General features: G+C 33.0%; 3 protein-coding genes across 3 annotated transcripts; all 3 read left to right on the forward strand.

The window, feature by feature from the left end:
- The first annotated feature begins 1,778 nt into the window (after window positions 1–1,778).
- Window positions 1,779–5,925, forward strand: LOC141683009 (uncharacterized). The gene is made up of 4 exons (XM_074487698.1): window positions 1,779–2,431; window positions 3,379–3,468; window positions 4,436–4,503; window positions 5,629–5,925. The coding sequence occupies exons 1-4, from the start codon at window positions 1,826–1,828 to the stop codon at window positions 5,762–5,764; spliced, it is 900 nt and encodes a 299-aa protein (XP_074343799.1). The 5' UTR covers window positions 1,779–1,825; the 3' UTR covers window positions 5,765–5,925.
- Window positions 5,926–10,470: 4,545 nt separating this feature from the next.
- Window positions 10,471–12,135, forward strand: LOC141683745 (uncharacterized). Its single transcript, XM_074488494.1, has 3 exons — window positions 10,471–11,007; window positions 11,081–11,209; window positions 11,410–12,135. Exons 1-3 carry the CDS (start codon window positions 10,471–10,473, stop codon window positions 12,133–12,135), a joined length of 1,392 nt encoding a protein of 463 aa, XP_074344595.1.
- Window positions 12,136–13,017: 882 nt separating this feature from the next.
- LOC141683748 (uncharacterized) lies at window positions 13,018–15,467 on the forward strand. The gene is made up of 5 exons (XM_074488500.1): window positions 13,018–13,805; window positions 13,917–14,181; window positions 14,350–14,520; window positions 14,688–15,068; window positions 15,111–15,467. Exons 1-5 carry the CDS (start codon window positions 13,018–13,020, stop codon window positions 15,465–15,467), a joined length of 1,962 nt encoding a protein of 653 aa, XP_074344601.1.
- The last annotated feature ends 634 nt before the right edge of the window (window positions 15,468–16,101 follow it).

The raw sequence follows: 16,101 nt of genomic DNA on the forward strand, positions 1-16,101 counted from the left end.
TATGTCAGACTCTCTGGAGTGGTTAACTACTACTCCAGATTTTATCAGTTGTATTATTGCCGAAAATGCTATTTGATTTTAATGCAAGTACGCTCATTTCAAAAAACAAATGGCAACTCGAATTCTGTAATTTAAAATTTCTCATTTGAAATTAAACGCAAGTTTTCAAATGCTTTCTTAAATATTTTCAAATATAGCCATATAGGTAAAGGTGAATGTATTTAACCAACCACATCGACAAAAAAGAGAAGTATTTGAATATTTGAATGAAACACAATTCCCTATTTGGGAGGTCACATTGAAGACATATACACGTATCTAAACGGTCTATATTTGACTTTTACATACTTTATCCCATAAAATATCTGCGAATCTGACAGCCACGATTTATAATTATTTTTATATTGATAATTTCAACACGATTACTTTATTAGTCTATTATACGATTTTAGACTTTTCTTTCTAAAGATTTCTTCTTTACTTTTTCCTACATGAATTATTATAATGCCTCGTACTCGTGATATTTGCATGGCTTTAAAATATTATTTAAAAAAAAAAAAGTATACTTCACGTGTAGGTTTAAAAAAAAGCGTTGCTTATCTCAAAATTGGTTGGAGTGTTCTCATTTTAAAGATATACAAGTTTTTTTTTTAAATTGAATTACATCATAAAAATAATTGCACGATTAAACAGTAATAAAATTGTGTAAGAAATCAATTTTACATTGAAGTACCTACAATTATAATAGTTTTACTTTTCTTAAACACCAATTTAATATTTACTAAATAAAATTTTGTTATAAAGTAGTATTAGTAAAATTCATCATGAAATTATCTAAAATATCATGCTGATATTTTTATGATTTTATTATTTTCTGAAAATATTTACAAAATATCTTTTGCAATCAATTGCGACTTTTTATTCATTTTTCTCTAAACGAATTAAAATTATTTTTGATTGTGTTTAATATCGTATTTAATTTAATCAGGGCAATTCTTAACCAACGATATATAAATAAATAGCTTGTATTAATTATTTAATATCGAATTATCCTTGTATTAATTTTTTTAAGGGATACAGTTTAATCTTTCCACCATATTCTTGCTCAAAAATAAATAAATAGCTCTGAAAATAGCATTTTTCTTTTTTTTATTATTGATAAGCATAAACCGAATAAAAAAATATAATTTTTGAAGAAAAATATAATTTCCACAACTGACTTTTAATATTAAGAGCAAAGATATGGTAATAATACAAACTGTCCCCAGATCACATGAACAACCTTAAGAAAAAATCAATACCAAGATAATTCTATATTTTTCACATTTTATAGCTCAATAAATTGAAAATAATATTTCCCTTTGACTAATTAGCTAATTAAGGTAGTAGGTTTCTAGAAAAAGAAGCTAGGTAGTAGCCTAGTTGGCCTTGCATGTACGGTACAGGTCCGCCATTGTTTGACGTACATATTACTCCCTCCGTTCCTAAAAACTTTTTCTATTTGTATTGGACACGTTTGTCAATACACTCTTTTTTTTATTGTTAATATTTTTAATTTCATATTAGTATTAAATATAAAAATTTCATTGTATTAACTCATAAATACGAATCCAACAAAATCACTTATGACTATGTTTGATATTATATATTAGACGTAAATTAATAGTTATTCGCTTACAATGAACAGTATGAAAAGTCAAAACGAGAAGATCATTTTGGGACGGAGGGAGTAATAATACTAGCACAAAATGCATATAAATATTATTCACGATCTAGCTCAAGAGATATAATTAACACATTTCTTGGTATTGTTTTGGAGAGAATTATGGTGAATCTTTTTAAGATATTAGAGCCACTTGTAAATAGGGCGGTCAAACTAGCGGGGTTGACGCCAAAGCTAGTTGAGATCGAACCCGGAACAGTACTAAACTTTTGGGTTCCAACAAAAGTTGCTCAGAAGCCTGTTGTAGTGTTTCTTCATAGCTTTGCTGCTAATGGCATTCTCACATGGCTATTTCAAGCCATGTCTTTATCGGGCACGTACTCTGTGTACGTGCCCGATCTCATATTTTTCGGTAACTCTGTTACCGATAAATATGATTGCACGACTGCTTTTCAAGCCGAGTGCGTGGCTAAGGGACTACAGAAACTGGGAGTCGAAAAATGTACAATTGTGGGTCTCAGTTATGGTGGTATGGTAGGGTTTGAAATGGCGAGAAAATATCAGGACCTGGTTGAGTCCATGGTGGTTACGGGGACGGTGATGGAGATGACGGAGTCGATCACGGCAGCTGGCATGGCGAAGTTTGGAGGAGAGAGCTGGTCAGATTTGCTGATGCCGGAGACTGTTGATGGTGTGAAAGAGATGATGAGTTCTGGTACACATAAGCTGCCTTGGCTGCCTGATGTATTTTACACACATTTTCTGGAGGTATGTTTAAACTGGACAATTTTGATTTTTGAACTGTCAATTTTGTAACTTGTGTACAGTTACTCCCCGTCCCTAAATACTTTTCCCGTTTGTGTTGAACACGTTTGCCGATGCACATTTTTTATTGTTAATATCTTTAATTTCGTATTAGTATTAAATATAAAAATTTCATTGTATTAAAGTACTCATAAGTACGAATCTAACAAGATCACTAATGACTATACTTGATCTTATAAATTGGACATAAATTAGTAATCAATCGCTTATAATAAATAGTATAAAAAGTCAAAATGAGAAATATTTTTTGATACGGAGGGAGTATTATTTTCCTCCAGCAATATAGTAAGATGGTTTGGTGTTTGCAATGTTTTAAAAGTCTATACTAATTTGTGATATGATCTTGACTGTGGTTAAATTTTCGTTTCGGATCAAATTAATTTTTGGATCATTATTGAATTTAGCTGAATTGAATCAATTTCGGTCGGTATCAGATTATTTCAAATTTTGTTAAATATTAGATTATCTCTTTTTGATATTAATAAGATCTCGGATTGATTTTCTAAATCCATTTTGTCAGGTCTAATTGCATGTCAGAAATTTCAAGGATATTTAAATAAATATTAAAATTATTTTTGAATTATATAAGACATGTTTTTAAAAGTGGTAGTACTAATTATTTTACACATAGTCCGGGGCGGATCTAGTAATTATAATCCTTGGACACTGACCATATTTTATAAAAACACTCTCATATTTTTGAATTTTCGAAAATACTTTTATATATTTTTAGTAAAATTTTATTTTAGGGGGACATGTATCCCTCGTATCCCTTACTAGATCATCCCCTACACATAATTATTCGTTAACTTCTTTGTTTTAACATTTTTCGAGTTTAGCATGGACTTGACATAAATCGAAAACACGATTTAATTACCTAGTTGATGCAGGCTATGTTTGACAACAGAAAAGAGAAAAATGAACTTCTGAAGGCCTTGGTCGTCAAGGACAAAGATGCAGCTGCCCCCAATTACACCCAGGTTTTCTACTATTTTAAGCCGTATGTTTTGGACGCTGGTCTCCATCTAGCGATTTGACAAACCGTCTATTTACGAAAATAAAATTGCCGATAAAAATAAACCTAAAATCAAAATATCAGGCATGGACAGAGCGATATGAACAGCGATATGCTAGTCTCCTTCTGAAGACCATTTCTTACGGTTTGGAACCAGGAACCGAATCGAACCGATCAAAAATTACGGTTCCGGTTCAGTTCTTAACTAATTCGGATCCGGTTCAGTTCTTATTTTTCTAGAAATTTCGGTTATTGGTTCGGTTCGATTCTTAACATACTAGAACCGTAAGAACCGAACCGAACCGTATATAAATGAATAAATACAAATATATATATAAATATATGTATATATTACGTATTATGTTTTCTTATTTATAATATTTTAATAAATTTTAAGAAAATTATGATTTTTATTGTCTTACTCGTTTCTTTAAATATTTATGAAGTTTTGAATATTTTTATAAATATTTTTCTTCTTAAATATTAGAAAGTAATCGAATTCAAAATGATCTGCCATTAATAAAAATCTTCTTTTACTAAGTTACCATAAATACATAATCAAACTAGTCAAAATTTAAAAAGTTAGAATACAAAATAATATGCAAAATAAATAAATATGATATAAAAAATATAAATTCGGTTCTTTCGGTTCAGAACCGAACCGAACTTTACAGTTCGGTTCCGGTTCGGTTCCGGTTCGGTTCTTACATATAAACGGGTCCGGTTCGGTTCTTAAAATATTCCTATTTCGGTTCTCGGTTCTTTCGGTTCCGGTTCGGTTCGGTTCTGACCCGTTGCTCACCCCTATCACCATTCACGTCAAATTCAACGTGTTAGGCAAAAAAAATTCAATAACAGGTTTAAATATAGTATATTTTGATATCTAATTTTTTTAATAAAAATCTAAATGCACATGTGTTGAAAATTTTCAGAGGATTCATTTGTTGTGGGGCGATGATGATAAGATTTTCAACTCCCAAGTCGCCGAGAATATCAAGGGGTAAGTGCTTTCTAACTACTACATTCATGTACGTGTTTTTGGGCAGCTCATGCACTCTATTACACATTTACACCGGATACTTCGCATATGAGGTTGAAACGGTTACGTATGTGATTGCATATGAGGTTAATACGTATTTTTGCAAATATTTTCTATAACTTGGATATTTACGTAAAAATCTCATATTTTTTGAGCGATCTTAACATAACGTCAATAACATAAACCATACTCACTTCGTCTCATTTATTTTTTACAATTTTCTTTATACTCTTTACAATTTTTTTATACTTACAAATATTTTTTAAGTCATTCATTTTACAGTTTTTTCTTATACTTACGCATATTTCAAAACTGTTATAAAGTATAGTTTCATAATTTATTTTAATTTTTTAATAAAAATATAAATATTTTATTATTTATTTAGAAGAAAAAAAAATTAAAAATTTAGGAAACTATACTTTATATTTATAATACGTGTCGAGCACCCGTCCTCCGATGTAAAAAATGTTAAGAGACAAGGAGTACATTTTTACTCACGATAAACTAATAATTTGATGAATGAATTTTCTTTCCACGATATTGTTAATATTTATTTGTCGAGATTTAATCGTAAGCACAATTAAATATATATGTCGGTTGTTTCATTTTAAACCTGTTTTAGAAAATATATATACTCTCTTCGTCCCGTTGATTTCGATACGTTTACTATTTACACGCATTTCGAGACTTCTATAAAATATAGTTTTGTTATGTTTTTTTAATTTTTTTTATTTGAATAAAAGTTTAAACATAAAACTTTTATACAGAAAAAAAATTTTAAAAAAATAATAATGGAGTTATATTTTAAATAAGTATTGAAAAGCGTGTCAAAAAAGTGATGTGGAGAATTTAATGGGACAGAGAGAGTATAACAAAATTGCATGCTTATTTTATCTATTATATAAATCAGAAGATGACGAGGACGGTAAGGTGGCTCCGTCAAATTATTGTAATTTATTTTCCAAATTTCCCAAAATTTTAAATTTATAAATAAATGAATCTTATAAGATTACTGCGAATTGCGGTATAGTAAATTATTCGAAATATAAAATTTAATAATTACCAAGACGTTGAATACTATTGCAGAAAACTGGGAGACAATGCGAGTCTTGAATACATAGAGAAGGCAGGCCATTTAGCACCATTGGAGCGACCTTTTGTATACACTCAGCAGCTTAAGAAAGCTCTTGCTTCTTTCCAGACGCAAGTTAAACACAAATAGTCATGCACATAGCCAGTTACGTACACGCAGTACTTCCTCTGTTCCGTTGAATTCTATACATTACTGTTTGGTACGTTTTTCAATGCTCGTTTAAAGCATAACTCCATAATATTTTGTTGAATTTTTTTGTTATGAATAAAATTTTTATGTTTAAATTTTTATTCAAAAAAAAATTAAAAAAACATTATGAAACTATAACTTATGAAAGCCTCAAAATACGTGCAAATAGTGAACATATAGAACCTAGACCCGGCAATTTTGGACACGACACGACTTACACGACACGAAACGACACGAAAATTTAGTGTTTGTGTTTGCATTTTTAGTACACGACACGAAAGTACACGAACACGAAAGTACACGGTCGACATTTAGTATCGGTTTTGTGTTTAACCTTCGAGTACACGACACGACACAAAGTATACGACATAAATAAATATTATCATTAAATTTTAATATTTTTTATAAATATATGTAGAATTGCAATAAATGTATGCATATTTATTTTTAAAATATTATATGATTTCATTATATTGTCTAGAATTGAGATCTAAATATATATATTTTTCATATATTTTATAATTCTTTTACCTAAAAATATAATATTTTAATTAATATTAATATTAAATTTAATATATATTAATATTCAATTAACACGACATACACGAAACGAAAGTACACGAAACGAAAGTACACGAACACGAATGTACACGAACGCTAAACATGTCGGTTTTGTGTTTAACATTTAAGTACACGAAAATACACGACACGGAAGTATACGATACGAACGAATTGCCAGGTCTAATAGAACCTGTTGGGACGGAGGGAGTAAATAATATTCAGTAAATAAATGATTGAGTCAGCAAAACAGTTCTATCATGATGCGTAAGGCGAATAATTTGTAACCTTTTTGATAAAATTGTGTATACTTTCAAAAACACAACAAAAACTACTAACAATCCGGTTGTACAGTTGTACTCCCTAAAATAAATGATTAATCGGAATATTTCACTTAATATTTTGAAAATCTTTTGTCATCCAATTTCGGACATCTGGCATTTTTATGTAAAAAAGGCTAAAATATAAAAAATGTTACTACCTCCGTCTCATTCAATTCATTATATGTTCTCTTTAATAGTCGACACATATTTTAATGTGAATATAAAATATATTTTCATATTTTTTTTATAATTATACTTCAGTTAAGCATTAAAATACGTGCCGAAATCTCGTCCCCGGAAGAAACCAATGGGATAGTGAGAGTATCTGCTTTCCTTGACAAAATAGTAAAGCAATTAATGACCGGACAGGGGCGGACATCGAATATATTTTAAGGAGATATCATTGTTCTAAAAAACGGAAATCGGCATTTGTTCGGTGGAGTAATTTTTAGTGATTAATCGGATAATTATTGATTAATGGAATTGATTAATCAAAGCATTAATAGGATGTGTTTAATAAAATATAAAAATGATTAATTTATTATACTAAATATATTAATTTAAGAAAATAGTACCGTGATTAATCGGATTATAAAATCGAATCGATAGAGCATATTAAAACGATTAATAGGGTGATTAATCGGTAAAATCAGTAATTTTTAGAACTGAGAGAGATACATATACTTATAATTTTCTGAAAATATTTTATATATTTCAATTTGTTTAATATTAATAAATTTTATTTTAGGGACCACATCCCTTAAGTTCGCCAGAGTACAGCTACAATCTAATGCATCGCTGTCTATTAACATAAATGAGAGCATGAGCACGGTTGGATAGCTCAGTTGGTTAAGAATTTATCCTCTGTGGTCTCTGTCGTCTCAGGTACTGGGTTCGATCCTCGCTCACCTCGAAAATTTACGAGAACAAAAACTCATTTCTAAGAGATTACATGTAATTGTTAGAATAAAGATCTGGAGATCTTGTCTACGTAGCCTAATCAAAACGGGATCTCTAACATCAATTCCCCTAATTAAAATAACAATTGTTACCAAATTAAGATAAGATAGTGATTGTTAACGATTGCTTATAGGGCGCGTGTTGAAAGGTTAAGTGTTACATTTAAGGTGGCATAAGCATGTCCATGTACTCCTCATAAACAAATGAGCAAATACATTTTAGGAAAATACTAGCTTAAGACTCGTGCGATTCACGTATTGCATAATTTTTTTTAATATTATATATATTTTTAAAAATTTAATTCAATTCTTAATTTTGTCATTTAAAATTTTAAATGATATGATTTCATGATAATTATATTTGTAGACGTATATGTTCATAACTTTTTAGAACGTTTAACTTATTTAAAGTGATAGTATTGGTAGGGGGAAATATTATTATAATGAAATTACTATTTTATTGAGGGAAATATAATGTCTCTATTATGTTGGGACCTTAAAAAAAATATTATTTTAGCATGGTGATTAATTAATCGATTAACTATAACTCTATAAAAGATATTTGAAAAAGACAATATTACTGATTGAGCGATATATTTTATTAATAATTATATGTGTATTTTAAAAAAAATAATATTTATGTTTCAATTAAAATTATATTTTTTTGTTCATCTCAATAGGATACGAATTATATTTAGTGTAATATTAATTTGATTTATCTCGGATCAGTGATTTACGTTATTTTATTTTAGCCCAATGCCCAATACACCGACCAAATTAAACTAACTAATTTAATTTTAATTTTAATTTTTTTAAGTCTGGATAAATAACATAATTTTTTTTAGATTGAATAATTAGTATATATGATTTTATTTTTCTTGTTCGAATTGTATTTTTATTGTAGTTTTGTGTTAGTCTGAATCAATTGTATAATGTATTTTTTTATCCTATATAAGTAAAATATATTATTTTGTATATCCAAATTCATTAGTATATTTTTTTAGGGGGTTGATAATATTATTATTTTATCTTAACCCGAGTCACATTATATATCAACTAAATCTTAAAAATTATATTTAGTCTGCTTAAATTTAATTTAGCTCAAAGTAATAAAGTAGAATAATATAAAACTCGATATGATTTAAAATTTAAATTGTTAAAAGAAGTTGAATTTAATATAAATTATAATGATATAGAGTTCGATATAAAATAGAATTATTCGTCTGCGTTCACAGCTGTAGTATTAATTAAGTTATTTTATACCTTCACATCAATCATGCCACGACTTTTGTACTTATATTTTGAATTATTTTTTTTAATATCTAGTATTTCTCGACATTTAAACCTCTTTTAAAGTAATAACCAATAAGGTTGGAATAAAAAAAATATTATTTTAGTGAGTCTATTATTTTATCGGAAGTATAAATGCAATGTGTTCATTATGTTGGAACCGGAAAAAAACATAATTTTAACGAGATTATTATTTTACTCCCTCCATCCTGTTGAATCGTATACGTTTGGTTTGGGCACAGAGATTAAGATAAAGTGGAATGTTGTAAAAAAAAGTAAGAAAAATGGGTAAAGTGGTGGGGTCAATCAATATTAAATGTATAAAGTTAGTGTAGTGGAAGAAAGTAGTGGATGTAAGTGGGTGTAGTTAATTTTTATATTATAATTTTTTTACTATTTTTGGTAAATTTTGAAATGTATAAAATTGAATGAGACATCCCCAAAAGGAAAGTGTATAGAAATGAATGAGATATAGAGAGTATCAATTTTCAATTCATTCATCGAGGTTCAACTGTACATGCACTTTTTCTAGTTTTTAAAATACAAGACAAATAAATTTATTTCGACCAAGTAACGTAGACGGTGTCGAATATTAATGATTTAATTAAGTATTAAAAAATGGTAATCAAGTTTGAGAAATTTTTAGAATTAAAATATTTAAAAATTTGTTTTACAAAAAGTCTGTATAAATTCCCTAAAAATAGATCTAATTGCACTTCAGGCTCCAAATTTTAGATGATTCGATTAATCTCTTGGGCGAATGATGAAATAACACATTCGTCTTACCAAGAAAGATCTGCAGGGCTAAGCACGGAAGTGTCTTCATTCCCAATTAAAAAGAAATTATCTTGTGCTAAAACTTAAAAACCTTAAAGCTAAGGGTGATTCCTATAGGTACGTATTTAGGTTATTCCAGACATCTCTCCAACCGATGTTCATGGATAGGCAGACATTAATTGGTTCTTATAGTTTTTTGGGCTGAAAAGCTCGTGGATCCAAATGAATCATTCTTCTGCTCTCTCTCCAGCCCCCATCCCGAAATATAGCACAACGCCCATTCGCTTCGCATGCGACGAAGGCAGCGAAGTTCAATTCATGAGACCGCAACTGAGTGGAGCATCTGCGACATGATATTCTTTGGTGCCACCTAAATGGTAAGTAGGCGGCCAAGTTTTTCTCTTGGAGCCTCGTGTGTGCGCAACTAGGAAAAACATAAAACTTTTGTTATTATAACATGGAGTCTTGCTAATTGTCAAGTTTTGTCTGTCTCTCTGACAGGTTTTTAGTCCTTTTTGTTTCTTTCTTTTAGTCATTACTTTCATTCTCTAAACGTGGTACTATGGAGAGATCAAGTCAATCTTTGGAGGAGCTATATGCGAATATGACATTAGAAGAAGATGATGAATGAGGTGTTCTGGTGGCTGATGAAGGTGTAGCAAATAATGCCCCAACGTATATTTTTATTGGGAGATTCTTAACGGATAAGAATATAAATTTCAATGCAATGCAGAACATCATGGCATCGCTTTGGAGGCCAAAAGAAGGAAAGGAGGTTCATGACCTGGGTAATTATCGATATTCTTTTATCTTTTTTCATATATTGGATCTGCAGAAGGTTATCGAGGGTGGCCCCTGGTCTTTTGAGCAGAGTATGCATGTGTGTCACCGTTTGTCAGAAAATGAAGATCCTCATTCAATACCGCTGCAAGACGTTGACATCTGGGTTCAGCTTTATGATGTGCCAAAAGGCTTCATTTCTGAAACTGTTCTTAAAAGCATTGGTGATTCTTTTGGCTGTTATATTAAATCTGATCCTGCTAATTTTAACAAGAGCTGGAAGGATCATCTGAGGATCAAGGTTACTATGAACATTACGAAACCGCTTAAATGGAGAATGAAGCTAAAGTGTGATGCCAATAACTGGAATTCGATAAACTTCAAGTATGAGAGACTGAGTTCCTTTTGCTTTGTCTGTGGAAAGATTGGGCACTCTGATAGTGACTGCAGTGCAGTTTATGCGAACCCGGAGAAGCTGATTGAGCGTGTGTATGGAGTATGGCCGAGAGCTACAACCCGGTCCAACAAAATTGGAGCAAGGGCTCGTTGGTTACGTAATGCTAATACAGGACCAAACCAGAAGAAAGCAGGCAATCCCAGTCATACAACTTCAAACACCAGTCATGGTGATGGGGGGAAGTCCGAAATTCATGGAGGTCGATGGTGGTATGATACGCGAAATTAGTGGAGATGATGAGGTAGTTAGGATTGTCTCGTGTGATAAGGGGGATAAGATTATAATAAATTCAGAGCAAAATCAGAGGGAGACTGTTGAAAATAATTTGAGTTAAAATGATAGAGTCATTTTAGACCCTAAAAGAAAGCGGATAGTAGAAGATTTACAGGAGAATGCTATTGACCAGGAGTCTATGCATGCTGGTGGGTTTGTGATTAACAGTGGGTCAAAAAACGTGATATTGGCGGGTCCTGGACTCCAGGCCTTCCAGATATTATGAGTCTCTTAGCTTGGAACTGCCATGGGATGGCCAAACCACGGGCAGTTCGGTTTCTAAAAGAAACCATTAGTCATTATAGGCCCAACATTATTTTTCTTTCTAATACTTTAGTCAAATCAAATAAGATTGCTGATATTTGTAAAAATATTGGCTTTACTGGATTCTTTGCAGTTGATGTTCAAGGGCACCGGGAGGGGGGGGGTTTGGCTCTCTTCTGGAAAAATGAAGATGCAGTTCAGATAATTGATAGTAGTAATAATTATATAGATTTTGAAGTTTCAAATGATCAAGTAGGTAGATGGAGGTATACAGGGATTTATGGTTATCCTGAAATACGTAGGCGAGTAGAAGCTTGGAATATGATCTCCATGTTGGCTCAAAAACCGTCTCTCCCGTGGTGTATGATTGGCGATTATAATGATCTTATGTTTGACAGTGAAAAAAAAGGAGGGCGTAAACAACCCCGGGCTTTACTACAAGGTTTTTCAGATATTGTAGCTAACTGTGGTCTTATTGACTTTGGTTATGAAGGTGAGTATTTTAACTGGGAAAGATGTCGTGGTACTGACTTGTGGATTCAGGAGCGCCCGGAGAGAGGCTTAGCAACTCGAGCTTGGCTAAACTTGTTTCCAAATGCAGTTGTTAAAGTTGTGGATGTTTCGATCTAGGATCATCTCCCTCTCTTCCTTGATCTCAGCAGAAAAGTCTATGTTCTCAAAAGTAAATGTTTTAGATTTGAAAATGTTTGGATTCGTGAAAAGACTGTTTAAATGTGATTGCCAATTGTTGGGAGGATATGGCCACAGGTACCCTTTTAGATAAATTGGCGTACTGCTGCCTAAAACTTGAAGAATAGGGTGGCGGTTTGATTAAAGAGATAAAAGATAATTTGAAACTGTATAGGAACCATATGAAGAAATATCGTTCTAGAAGAGATGTTCCAAGTCTGCAGCTCTATAGTGAAGCTCGATCGAATTTCCTTCGCCTTATTGAAAAACAGGAAATATTTTGGCAGCAGCGGGCAAAACAACTATGGCTTGCAGAAGGGGATGAAAATTCACGCTACTTTCACAATTATGCTTCAAAACGGAAAAGTAGAAATCATATTACAGGGTTGATGTATTCAAGCGGAGTTTGGCAAGAGTTTAATGATGCAGTCAAGAACAATATAGTAGATTATTTTTCTCAACTATTTCAATCTTCCCAAGCTGCAGAGTGATTGACATATGGGGAGTATGTTGTGTTTGTTTCTGCTGTTATGAATCAAACACTAATGTTCCCTGTTAGTGAGAAGGAAGTTAAAGATGCAATTTTCTCTATGCATCCAAGCAAGTCACCCGATCCAGGCGGCCTTAACCCTGCCTTTTATAAAACGTACCGGAGTATTGTTGGCACAAATGTTTTTAATTTTTGTAAAGTTTTATGTTAACAGGTGAGCTTCCTCCAGGTGTTAACAACACCCTTGTTTGCCTGATTCCGAAAATTAAACAACCACAATATATGACTCAATTGCGACTCAACTGCGACCTATCTCTCTTTGCAATGTTCTCATGCGGATCATATCTAAAGTCTTGACAAACCGTCTAAATCCATGTTTGCATTCGATCATCTCAGACAAGCAAAGTGCCTTTGTAGAAGGACGTCTCCTTAAGGATAATGCAATTATTGCTTATGAAGTAAACCATTATATTCAAAGGAAAACTCAAGGAAAGTATGGGGTTGCAGGTCTGAAAATTGATGTTTCTAAAGCTTTTGACCGTGTTGAATGGGGTTTTATTGAGAATATGTTGGTAAAATTTGGTTTCCAACCTTTATGGATTAATCGCATAATGGCTTGTGTCACAACGGTATCCTATAGTTTTCTTCACAATGGCGAGGTTTTTGGCAGTATTACTCCGCAGCGGGGGATCCGCCAAGGAGATCCCATCTCTCCTTACCTGTATATCCTTTGTGCGGAAGGCTTAACTTCGATCATTAACAGGAATGAAAGTGTGGGTTTAATTCATGGTGCTACGAAAGCTAGGGGTGCACCCTCTATAACTTACCTCCTCTTCGCTGATGATTGTTATCTATTTTTCCGAGCTACTGATATTGAAGCTTGTACGATGAAGAGAATTTTGCATAAATATGAAAACCTTTCAGGGAAGGCCATTATTTATTCTAAGTCGAACATTACATTCAGTCCAAACACATTACGGGTTGATCGTGGAAAAGTTTGCTCTACTTTGGGGGTTCAAGAACTAAATGCCCATTATAAATATCTAGGCATGCCAATGTTTGTGGGGCGAAACAAAAATGATACTTTTGGTTTCCTCATTGATAGAGTGGTTCAAAGGCTGTAAAGCTGGGAAAATATTTCTATGTCAAAAGGTGGGAAACTCACTCTTTTGAAAACAGCAGCTTAAGCCATTCCAAATTTTTGGATGAGCCTTTTCCTAATCCCTAGCAGCATTTGTGATAAGATAGAGAAGAAATTGAATGGCTTTTGGTGGGGGCAGGGGACTCAAGGTAAAGGAATCCGATGGACATCGTGGCATCAGTTGTGTTCTTCAAAATATGGAGGTGGTTTGGGAGTAAGAAGTTTAAGTCTTTTTGATACAGCTATGCTAGCTAAGCAAGGGTGGCGGATTCTAACAGAGGAAAATTCTCTTGTCACTAAGCTTCTGAAAGCTAGGTACTTCCCTCGTACAGATTTTTTGAATGCGGAGATAGGTGTAAATCCAAGCTACTTGTAGCGTCGTATCTTATCCGTGAAAGATGCTGTTAAATCAGGTTGTCGACGGAGAATTGATCATAAGGCTAACACCAAGGTATGGAAGGTGCCTTGGTTACCATGTGAGGATAATGGATGTTTATCTACATCCGTTATCCCTGAGCTACAGGATATTTACGTCCAGAATTTAATGCACTCTAACACAAATACGCCGGACACTGACTTGTTGGCTAAGCTGTTCGATGACCGAGACTATCAGTTAATCCAAAGAATTCCAATCCCTCTTAATCAAAAAAGTGATTCTTGGTTCTGGTTACATGATTCTAAGAGCAAGTTTACGGTGAGAAGCGCTTATAAGCAGCTGCAAGGTCCCTACGATACAACATTGCACAGTTTCTAGCATCGGCTCTGGACTTTAAAAATTCCAAGTAAGGTAATGTGTTTTTTGTGGCGTGTCTATAAAGGTTTCTTACCGACATGTTGGTTTTGGCTTCAAAACATGTTCAGGTAAATACACGTTGCCCTCGGTGTTTTATGCACAATGAAAGTGATCTGCACACCCTTTTTGAGTGTGATTTTGCAAAAACAGTTTGGTCAATGACAACCTTCCATGATCAAGTTCGAACCAACTGCACTGAGTCATGTTCTGCTATGCTTAATCGAGTTTTCCAAACTCTGAACCGGGAGCAATGTGCTATGTTTGGAATGCTTTGTTGGAGTCTCTGGAACCGTCATAATAACTGGGTGTGGAACCGAGTAAATGGGTCTGCCTTCGGCATAAAATCTGCAGCAATGAGTTTGCTTTCTGAATGGAGACAGGCTTGTGCTCTTGAGCACAAGGAGAACCTTCCAATGTCTGTTGAGAGTTCAAGATGGAGCAAGCCACATGTTGGATGGATAACAGTGAATATTGACGCAACCCTCTGTTAGGATAACTGTGTTGGGGTTGGTGCGGTAATTCGGGACTCAGAAGGGAAGTTTGTTCGTGCGAGATGTAATCATATAGCTGGTAAATGGCAGCCTAAGGAAGCTGAAGCTTTAAGCTTGAAGATGGCTTTATCTTGGGTCCAAAACTTAAACTATGACCACTGCATCTTTCAAACTGATTCTAAACTACTGGCCGAAGCTTGTAAAGGCATAGATGGAGCTAGCTATTTTCATACGATTGCTCTAGATTGTGTTGAATTGTATGAGCACTTTAATTATATATTAGTGCAATATGTGCGTAGTTCTGCGAATGGAGTAGCACATTTGTTACCTACTCATTCTACGTCTGACCTTAGGTAGTGGGTTGATGATCCTCCCGAATTTATTCATGATGTACTCTGTTCCGATTCTCTTTGATTAATGTAATTCTTTTTCCTTCAAAATATATGGTAAGAAGGCGGCAAATGTGTGATGTTAGGAGTTGTCGTTCATGCATAACCAGTGCTGGATGTGATTTCAAGAGCCGAACGAGAATGAATACCACGCAGTTGAGTCAAGACCAGGCTACCTAATGGAATGTTTAACTGATCCATTCCTGATAGATATGTATCTCCGTGGATAGAAATAAAGATAGGGATCTATCTAGAACTTGATTAACTATTTCTATTTTTTTGAGGAGAAGTTTGAAATCTTAAAGCGGGTAAGTCGAAGACTTCTCGTCGAATATCAAATGAAGCATCATTTTCAATTCTTACTTGGGTCAGAGCGCTTTAAATTCCTTTTCACTGGGAACAACTCATGGTTCATTAGTTCAAGCGGAATCCAATACCTATTGTGCCTCACTCTACTGAAAACAGGAAGCATCCCGCTAAAAGATAGAATGCGGCGCTTTATATAAAAATATTGTATTCCTTTTGCATGTGAGAAAAAATGCAGATAATTAAGAAAAAATGTATGCACAAAAATTTGTATTTGTGATGATAATACTAGTTGA

The sequence above is a fragment of the Apium graveolens genome, chromosome 9 (genome assembly GCF_009905375.1).
Source record: "Apium graveolens cultivar Ventura chromosome 9, ASM990537v1, whole genome shotgun sequence".
Taxonomy (NCBI): Eukaryota; Viridiplantae; Streptophyta; class Magnoliopsida; order Apiales; family Apiaceae; genus Apium; species Apium graveolens.

Coding starts and splice junctions, on each gene's coding strand:
- LOC141683009 (XM_074487698.1), top strand. CDS start 1,826: ATGGTGAATCTTTTTAAGATATTAGAGCCACTTGTAAATAGGGCGGTC. Junction 2,432..3,378: donor TTTACACACATTTTCTGGAG/GTATGTTTAAAC, acceptor TAGTTGATGCAG/GCTATGTTTGACAACAGAAA. Junction 4,504..5,628: donor GTCGCCGAGAATATCAAGGG/GTAAGTGCTTTC, acceptor ATACTATTGCAG/AAAACTGGGAGACAATGCGA.
- LOC141683745 (XM_074488494.1), top strand. CDS start 10,471: ATGGCATCGCTTTGGAGGCCAAAAGAAGGAAAGGAGGTTCATGACCTG. Junction 11,008..11,080: donor TGATTGAGCGTGTGTATGGA/GTATGGCCGAGA, acceptor ATGCTAATACAG/GACCAAACCAGAAGAAAGCA. Junction 11,210..11,409: donor AAATTAGTGGAGATGATGAG/GTAGTTAGGATT, acceptor TGTGATTAACAG/TGGGTCAAAAAACGTGATAT.
- LOC141683748 (XM_074488500.1), top strand. CDS start 13,018: ATGCGGATCATATCTAAAGTCTTGACAAACCGTCTAAATCCATGTTTG. Junction 14,521..14,687: donor ATTCTAAGAGCAAGTTTACG/GTGAGAAGCGCT, acceptor AAACATGTTCAG/GTAAATACACGTTGCCCTCG. Junction 15,069..15,110: donor CAAGATGGAGCAAGCCACAT/GTTGGATGGATA, acceptor ACCCTCTGTTAG/GATAACTGTGTTGGGGTTGG.